The following is a 10000-nucleotide window of genomic DNA, read 5'->3' as shown; positions in this document are numbered from 1 at the left end:
AATGAATTAGCATCTGCGTACATTTCTCAGCTGCTTGATTCTTACGATTCCCAATGCACTCTAAGATCCTCAACACAGAATTTGCTCCATGTACCCACAACATGCACCATTCACTATGGCGACAGGGCTTTCTCTGTGACAGCACGATGCCTTTGGAGCAGTCTTCCGGCTGATATTAAACAGACAAATAGTTTATCCTCTTTTAAAAGAATGCTGAAAACACACTTATTTTTATAGAATTAAGCTATTTTTATTGTATCATAGTTTTAGTCTTTGAAAGCTTTTTTACATACATTTTCTATTTCACCTTTGTAAAAAGCATCGAGACTCATGGTAGATGCGTTTTTAAGAACCTTTATTATTATTTTTTTTTATTATTAAACCTGAGTCCAAAGTACATCAACATTGAATAATGAGGTTTGACTGTATTGTGGATGATGATGTACGGTATTTAGATATTTAAGTATTCGCCGAAGGCAAGGTGAACTTTAGTGAAAAAAAAACCTGGATGAAACCCCGGTTTTTGTTAACTGATATTCAACTTTATCCTAAGGTGAATAATAATTGTTTTAGTATAATTACATAGGTGATTATTTGAAAAATATGCATTTTCTTTAAAACAATAATATTAATTTCTTTACCTGTCAGCTCGACAAAATGGTTTGTGACCCTAACCCTTTTGAGAAAACTGCTTAGGTGATTATTGTGTAATAATCACGTAAAGGGCAACCAATCAGCATAATGTGTGTTATTTGTTCTTGTCAGTATTTGCAAGGCAACAAGTAATCAAGAGCTTGTTATTAAACCTGATGACTTCTTTACTATAATGGAACTGGTGTTTTCTTCTTCATCACCCCTTGTTGGGAATCCAAGGTATCATCATCATCGTCATCATCATCATTATTAGGATTGTTATTTTCACCACAAATTTGATTTAGTTTGGTAATCAGGTTGGACGATTGAACTGACATTTTTACTTATTTGTTGAAATCAAGTTCCGTTCATTTAAGTTGGCCTGTCTACTTAGTTGAGATCCATGCTTGTGCACAACGAGTTGAAAACATTTTTGGTTATGGTATATTTTCATACCACACATATCGCAAAGTCTCAATGCAGTTTACAGTTTTCTCTCTAGGGTGAGATTGGACGTTAGCGTGTTGAGCTTGTTACATTTTGCATAAACGCAGTCAAGTTTGTCACAAACGTGCACACGCACACCTGTCAGGTTTCATTTCAAGAATGGTTGAAGAAGTGGGATGGCTTGCCATCATATTAACGGAACCTTATGACTCATTTAATATTTCAATTACTTGTAAGAGTCCTTGGAATTCTCCATTCTACAACCCTACAGGGTAGGGCATGGAGCTCCTGGTGTTGTGCTCTATCCCCTGTGGTTCAGGGGGTGGGATGGGATGGGATGGGATGGTAGGAGTTCAGAGGGTAAACCTGTGTAAGGGACTCTGTGACTTACTGTATACTCTTCATGGGCGTTGTCCCTTAATGTGTAAATAAATAAATAAATAAATAAATAAATAAATGTTGTTCAGAAACTTATTCCCACACCTTTTTGCATTTATTATTTACTGGAAGTGTTGTCTGTTGTAGCTTGCAAAGGAAGATGTTGTCACTTTATCTGCAAGTGAAGGTAATTCTTTACACATTACATATGAAGTAGTTTCAAGAGCTATTGGTATAAATTATTATTGATATTATTTGTTTGGCTTTTCACCACAAATAATGCAATAAGTTTTGCTTTCTTTTCGGGGAGCAGGGTTGATGTAGTAGTGACAGCACTCAAATTTCATCGTTGTGGCCTGAGTTCAATTCCTGGTCTCAATGTCGTACACACATAGGTTGAGCTTTTTGATTCTCTACTCTGCTCATAGCAGTTTTTCTCTGGGTACTCCAGGTTTCCAGCCTATTCAAAACCCAACATCCATTTTGACTTATTCTATTTTAATTTCTTTAATTCCATTTAAGTTGCCATCTCCCTAGCTACATGTAGTAGAGCATTAATAATAATAATAATAATAATAATAATAAACAATTTCATGAGCGCGGATTGGATATGAGATGATAAATAGCCAATGAGGTGCGTAGTGCAAAGTTGCTTATAACAGGTCTCGTATTCAATAAGCAGGAATGGATTAATAATTGTTTTATTAAATTCCTTAAACTCCAAAAGTTTAGAAAGTACGAAATACGAGTGAAAAAAAGCGAGCAAATCTGAGCGAAATTGAAAAAGCTTGATTAGAACTGATGTGATGTTGTGTAAGACCTTGTGGTCAGACAGACGCAGGGGCATCACAAGAATATTTGTTACGTTTTCGCGTACCGTACTTCCAAACGTTGAAATTGATCCAAACTTTGCGCAAAAACTTTGCCTTATTCAGAGAGAAATTTCTCCTTCTGCCAAAAAAAATTTTAGCTTAGCAACGCTTAGCACAATCACTTACCATATAAGGTCAAACTAAGGTATATGAGCTGATAACCGAGATTGAGTGAACCAATCAGAGCACAAGAAATGCATTAACTGAGGTTGAAAATTTGATAATAACTGTTATTATCATTGTTATTGTGATTATTATTGACAAACGCAAGAAGTGATTGTCACACTTGTTTAAATTGTTCAGCTACGGTAACTGCAAGGATCACTTCTCTCATTCGTCTATAACCTGCGCTTCAAATATACATTCACTTCTGTTGTTATTATAGTGTCTGTGGGAGTTGTCTCAGTTACATGCATGCTAAGCAGGGTTGTTGGGTTTACACAGTTGTGAGATGCTTGTCCTGGTTTTAATATTGAAGTTAAATGTCATGAGGGATTGTTGATCTCTACTCTGCTGAGAGAGGTTTCACTCCAGGTACCTTTGGTGTTCCCCTTTCCTCGAAAACTACGTAGATTTGAGTTGATATAATTCAATTGGGTGTTCCGGGTTAGTGTTTCGACACTGACTCAATTGACACTTGTGAAGTTCATTATATTTTCTGCATGTTGTTTACTCCAACTTTAGAGACTATCAATTAGTTCTGAGCCAGGATCCCTGTCCACGTTGTATTTTCCTCTTCTGATTGGCTGCCTTAACAGCAAGCTTTCACTGGAATATCAAACAGAGGTACCTGTAAACACCACAAGTGTGTTTCACTTTCATTCTTGAACCGATTGACTCCCAGTGCACACTGGGATACCCCCAGTTGACGAGTAAAATTGTCTGGCGTCAGACAGAGTAAAATCTGTTAAATCATAATCCCAGGAGTCAATGGGTCAGTTTCCCAGGCAAGGCCGGAATTCACCTAAATTCTCTTCAAAAATAAAATAAAAACCCCTCCAATATTAATATCAAAGTACCGGATAGTGGCCATGGAATGGGCCTCAAACGAAAACCCTGCATTCAACAGTCTTGTAATTTTGATGGGATATCTGGAAATGAATTTTGCGGAATCCAAATATCTACTTACTTGCTGCTTATTCATAAAATGGGATGAATAGACCGAATGCATAAATGGCGGCCCAAATAAATATTCTTTTGTTTATGTGCTAATTAGACTCACTACCATCCTTTGCATGGACAAAATACAAAAGAAATGTCGCTTGAGAGCGAGGCTAGTGACTCAAATTAAAATTAAAAATTATATGGAAAAGTTGCTGATTTAACAACTCTAATCTTAAGGCCAGTATCCAAACAGTACCAGTCAATTCTTTTATAATTTCAGATTTGCAGGACTTCCTACCATCAGATATGTCTTTGAGCAACACTGAAGTGTTGTTTTATCTTGTGTGATGAGCGTTGATGGTTTTGTGTTGTGTGCTTTAGGTTTTAAATTGCTTAATGTTGTGTTTGGAAAAGGATAACGAATGCTTTACGAAATGGGAGAACAGTTACACCACAGTCTTACTGCAATCAGGGTAAGCCAAGCAATCAGTTGTCAGTTGTTATTTTCTCCTTTGAAAAAGTCTAAGAACAGCACTGTAAAATGTAGGAAAATAATACAGGGAAATTATCATCGTCATCATTATCTATAGGTGCAGCATCTTTGACTACTCGTCTTAAATTCATTAGTAGAAGACTACCCTTATCATCCCCAGCTACTGACGGTGTGTTCCCCAAGATAGCTTAGCAGAGAACTGTAGGTTACTTTATTTGTGGAGTTTCAGAGTAGTTAACTAGATTTTCGAGGAATTTTTTTTACCCACCCAACCAAAGTCACAGAGTATCAAAGTGTCCACACCGCTTCTTGGCTTTTCGTGTGTGTTGCGGTAGCTGAAGGTTTTGCTGCCAACGATTTTGACCTGTTTAAGTCTCCTCCTCCCCCATCCCCCATACATCGAGGATTAAATGCTCATAAAGTGAAGTAAGTAATTCAGAAGGTGACCAACATTGTAGGTTACTTCATGCCCTTTTAGCCACGAATTTTGAGTAAAACGTCACATGTGGGTTTGGTTTGTTGTTTCATCTACTCAGCTCTGAGAGGGAGGTTTTTTTTCCGGGTGCTCCAGTTTTCCTCTGTCCTCAAAAAACAACTTATCATTTGATGTGAGTTGATTCAATGATTCAATCATTTCTAAACAGTGTCCCCAGTTAGTGCTCCAGCGCTAAAGACACTTGACACTTGAACTGCTACTATGACGAAAAAAATCAATTCTTCTTTTTCTTTTGATTTCAAAACTATGTTAACTAAACACTAAGTGACCCAAGTTTTAAGCTTTGATTTCAAAAAGACACCTGTTTATTTTAAATAGAATTTTCCGGTTTTATGGTCCGCCATTACTAACTTTAAAATCTAGAGAGAGTTGGATCGAGGAGAAAATGACGTCAAAGACTCAATGGGTTAAGAATGCAATGCGTTTGTACGCGGCTGAATTAATACGCAGCACGGGACTTTCGGACTTTCAGATTTTTAAACTCGTGTTTTGCAAATGAAATTTTAAGCTGGTGAGTAAATGACGTCATTTTCCGTAGATCCAACCCTCTGAAGTCGATCGGTCAGTTTTGGAAGGAGAGTTATGGCGGACCGTTAAACCAGAAACTTGCACTAAAAGTAAACAGCCTTTGGATAAAACTCAAAGCGCAAAATTTTGGCAGTCAGGTGTTAAGCAAACACACTTTCAAAATGTGAAGAAAAATAAGAATTTTTTTTTATCACAGTAGCACTTAAATAAATCAAGTTCATTATTAAACTTCGTACTGCGTTTTCTTGCCTTCTTTCAGATTTCTTTTAAACCACATTATTGACACATGGGATTCGCTCAGTGCGGTATGTGTATTGTATTTATGACAAAACTTTTAAAATAGTATCCACAAAGTAATTTACGTACATAGTGGCCGGGCGCAAAGCCAGTGTAAACGGCGTGACTGCCTGTGGGAAATATTTAGTCGCTTTTGGTCGCCGCAACTCGGCGCAACATTCCAACAAGGTCGAAACTGTTGTGATATTGCAGTTCTAAGTCTCAATAAAATCGCGTTTAGGTTATTCATGCCCTTACCACGATCAAAATTGTAGTGAGTCGATGCGACAAAAATAGCGCGTCTATACAAGCTTTTCAAAGTGCCCTTAGGTACCTAGTCTAGTTAAAGGTCCTTATTTTTACAAGGGTAGCACGTGATAGTCAACTGGAGTTATAGATAAACTTGTGACCCCCTGTGCACACCTTTCACCCCCCCCCCCCCCCCCTTCCTCCGAAGCTACAGCTACAAGGAACAGAGGAAAGTCGAAACAGACGGCGATTGAATGACGGGGATCGAACTGGCGACCCTCCAGCTCAGAATGCCGCGCATTAACCGACTAAGCTACGCCTTGTCGTTTTATATCGTCGTTATCGTCTTTGTGGTGTCGCCGTTTACTTAGAGAAGGCTTCACCTCCAGAATCCGAGGATCGTCCACGTGGAGCACGGATCAATCATTTGAAGAGAGACCATTGTCTCGTCATCTTCAACAACTGTCCAGTGGTTTCGACAAATACCGACATACTTCACTCAGAGAGGTCGGCTACGTGTTTTTTCCTAAATTGAAGTAATCAAAGGCTTTTCGTAAGCAAAAAATTGGGGCAAGATCTTAAACCCAAAGAAATCAAGCCGTCAGTTTTGAATCGGCAATGTGTTGTTTATTATTTTAAATGTGGTCTGTGCGATGCAGATCATTATGTTGGGTATACAGCACGACACCTTCACTAACGCATTGCTGAACACAAAAATTCTGTAATTGGTCGACATTTTTTGCAAGCTAACGGTTGTAATGATCTTTTGAAAGAATACCTATTTAAGGTCTTAAGAAAGTGCCATAGCAAATTTGATTGCTTAGTCTTATGAAATGCTCCCCAATGAGAGTCTCAAGACTAATTTGAATATCCAGATGGACTCCATACGTGCCAAACGTTTTGTTTACTTTCACTGTTCCTTCTTTCATTATACAGGCATATTATTTACTGTTGTTCTTTTAGTATTTATAGATTGCAATTTTTAAATTACTTTGACTTGATAATGACATTTACCTAACGTCGAAACGTCGTCCTTTCTTAAGAAAGTTTTTATTATTTTTAAATATGTTTAGATATGTTTTATCGCAGTTTTTTATAGTTAAATGTTTTCCAAAATCACTTCTCGCACTTCTTAATAATTCATGAGCTCAAAAGCCTATTAAAAATGGATAAATTCGTCACGTGCATGATTTTTGAAACCCAATGAAAACCTAGATGAAAACCACACGTTTTGGATATCGTATCCATACGACACGTTGTTTTCATCTGATTCCTCATTGAATATCAAGATTTACACATCAAAACAAAAGAAATTAAACCAAAGAACAACGTTTTAATAACTCATTTTCCACTGTTTACAACAATGTTTACATCACAATTAGTAAAGGAAGCAGAATTAAAAAATGCACAACATTGTTTCAGAAGCCATATCAAAAACTCGTGCTTCGTGTTTCATCATAGGTTCTAAACACCTGGAAACTATAAAAGCACTCGGCCTTCGGCCTCGTGCTTTCATTTAATTTCTTGGTGTTTCGAACCAATGATGAAACATTCGCACTCGTTGTTGATACATTACTACTACTTCGTAGATTGCTTCAAACCTAGGATTAAAATTCATTTTGACGATGACAACAGTCGGTTACTCTACTCAACTTTAAATTACATTGAAATCCCTGCGTGTCCTTTATCCGAACCAACGGCTCTTTCAACTTGTAATTGAACATTTGACCCATCTCTAGTAAGAGGCATGGGTGTACTAAAATTTGCGATGTCGCCCAAGGGGGACGGGTCGCTTCGCTCAGAAGTTAACTCGCCCACAGGTTAACTGGCCCACACTCGCCTTAAGTTTGAAGTTAATTCGTCAACTCATTAAGAAGACTTGCCTTCACTAGACCATTTCGATTAAGTTGTTTATATACATTTTCGTTGTTTAACTTCATTGTGAATTACGTTGTGGGCGAGTTATACATAATATGTGGACGAAGCGACCAACATCGTTTAATGTGTAAGTTTAGGCCTCTCTTAATCAGCTTTGGCATGAAGCAAGTAACTGTCAATTTTGTCATCTCTACACAACTTCAACTTGTGTGTGGCCAATTGAAAGCGAAATTTCAAGGAGAGACGGCAAAGTATTAGTATTTTCTGGGCGTTTGGCTGGTTTATTCTCTGACTCGGCCCACATCTCGGATCTTCGATCTGTACGGGTCCGTAAATGACGTACAGATCCACTGTTATCAAATTCCTTCTTTGTTAAATTGTATCGTTAAAGGGTTAATTATTTGAGCTATCAACTCTTCCCATTTCCTAACAGTAACTCTTTATCACAGGCTCTCAAGGACAAGATTTTCAACTTTGTTCACCACTTTCAAGCCAGAAACAATTTGCTTTTGGAAAAGGGCAAAACAAAGGTGGGTGCTCTTCTAAACTTAAGATTACAGAAAAAAAGAGAGACAATTATTAAGACGTTTTGGGTGAGTTGCAACCTGATTTTTACCCAACCATTGGCGGTAACCGTAAAGTGGACTTTTTTTATTTCTTAAGCAGTGGTTTCGTCCAGATTCTGTGCAGATACTATTTTTAGGACAAAACATGCAAATAGTGTAGCTTAAAGTGGATCAAGAGAGGAAACGATTCACTTTGGTCGCTCAAAAGCGCTAGTGTTTACACAAACAACTTGTGATATTCGCTGGCATGGTTCACACAACTTCACCTCCACGAGTTGTTATCAAGCAACAAGTTTGTCAAAACTGCTAAATAATTCAGTGATATTTCGGATAATTTGATTCATATTATGTTTTTTTTTTTTTACACAAGGTTGGCCTAAACAGCTGCGTAAAAGCTTGTCAGGTGAGCTTTCAAATCAATTGTCTTACTTACATTTCTGTCTTAATCAGTTAAACAGAAAACGAAATGGCTTTCTTGTAGAGTAACCTTGTCGTAATTAGTCTCCTTTTTGCAGGTTATTTATGTCGACATGAGTAGGAAAATGTTGCCACTTGTAATCGTTCAATCATTCGTCATTTGTATCACTTTGACATCGGGTAACGCCTTGTTATTGGCTCTCGAGACGCGAAAGCGTGCGGAGCGCGTGCCAATTTTAAGAGCAGCCTTCCACAGCGCTTTTAACTGGGTTTTCCCCGAGTGAGTGCAGCGTTGTGTTTTTGCCAAGTAGTTTAGTGGTGAAGCATTTTCTAATTGGAAAGCATTAGTTGCCTTGTGGAGCGAGTAACATTTCCATCTTGAAAAACCGCGTGCTTTTGTTGAGATTACGATGGTCAACGACGGCAAAACGGTGAGTTTAAACAGCTCGAACTGCGACCTCCTGTTTGAATACACCTAGGACACAAGCACAACAATGTTAATTGAATAATATTCCCCGTCACACCCGCACGGGTGCTTAAAGGACTAATATCTGTTTGAATAGATCTGCGTCTAACGAAGTAGAAATTCTCAACAATCGACCACACGTAGCTGCCGGCGGGTTTCTTTGCATGTCAAATAAAGAAATTATACAAACGTAATCTTGCTGGCCTGGCGTAGGTTTGCACGAAACTGGTTTTTATTGACTTTTTCTTCAGAAAGTCGTCTTTCCAATTCGGGCTTTATTCTCGACACAAAATTTACAGAAGAATTTTCCAAATGCACGAAATTTTTTCGCGTTTTATCACAATTCATACGGTGAAACTGGGCGTTATTTTCTTGGAGAAATTAACATTTGTTATTGCAATATTGGTTTTTTTAAATCTGCTTGGAAACTCCACTGTGCAAAGAAGGAATGCAAAGTTCGTTGCTCAACCCAGTAACCGAGTAATGATCGGAAGGAAGAGGCAGAATCGCACGAGAATGTGAAATTTCGGTCCCTAGTTGTATGATTTGTTTAGACTGTTTAGTGTCTCCGGTTTTTTTTTCCATTAAAGGCGGCAGCCGATATTAAACTAATTCGTTTCATGAGACCGGAAATGCCGACGTCGTTTATTCCACCTGTCGTGTCGGCTTTTGTGTTTTCTTTCGATTCTGTGCTGACTTGCCTCAGCTTGCTGGGTTTTTGCGTTCCAGGTTTCTTTTTAAGCTAAGGTGCATTGGGTTTGAAACTCGGAGAGATCTAGAAATCCATGATTTTGGATCAGTTCCAGTCAAACACTTGAGTGCAATTTTTCCCGCAGATCTTTAAATTTTATTGAAATCCTTCCCCGAAATGTTTGTCTCGTGAAGTGTGTTTTTCGGAATTCGTTTTGAATTGATTATTCTGAGATATAGTTTTTCCAAGCTCGTAGTCCATATTTCCCAATTCAACTTATCAACAGACTAAAACAAAACGAAATCCAAACAACAGTCGTTAGCACAGCTTGGCTTTTATGACAACTGTGTTTTATTTAAAGTCATCGTGTTTAGTTTTTAAACAATACAAGTGCTTTTGACGTGGTCGAAAACTCTTTTTCTTGTTGTCGTTGAGCGAGTGTTGCCTATCAGAAAGTCAGGCTGGATTGATTTGCCGAAATTCTTGTAAGTCTTTGTGAGGTATAA

General features: G+C 38.0%; 1 protein-coding gene across 2 annotated transcripts in view; it reads left to right on the top strand.

Moving 5' to 3' along the window:
- Positions 1–10000, top strand: part of LOC138045127 (transmembrane protein 214-A-like) — a 24837-nt gene that overhangs the window by 9799 nt on the left and 5038 nt on the right. For both annotated transcript variants that reach the window (XM_068891527.1, XM_068891528.1), the window contains exons 9-15: positions 766–873; positions 1606–1645; positions 3015–3116; positions 3816–3907; positions 5211–5256; positions 7804–7884; positions 8291–8323. In XM_068891527.1, coding sequence (XP_068747628.1) covers positions 766–873; positions 1606–1645; positions 3015–3116; positions 3816–3907; positions 5211–5256; positions 7804–7884; positions 8291–8323 — 502 coding nt within the window. The remainder of the gene's footprint in view (positions 1–765; positions 874–1605; positions 1646–3014; positions 3117–3815; positions 3908–5210; positions 5257–7803; positions 7885–8290; positions 8324–10000) is intronic.

The sequence above is a fragment of the Montipora capricornis genome, chromosome 4 (assembly GCF_036669925.1).
Source record: "Montipora capricornis isolate CH-2021 chromosome 4, ASM3666992v2, whole genome shotgun sequence".
NCBI lineage: Eukaryota > Metazoa > Cnidaria > Anthozoa > Scleractinia > Acroporidae > Montipora > Montipora capricornis.
The sequence above is the reverse complement of the archived record's forward strand: the minus strand, read 5'-3'. Positions and strand labels throughout refer to the sequence as shown.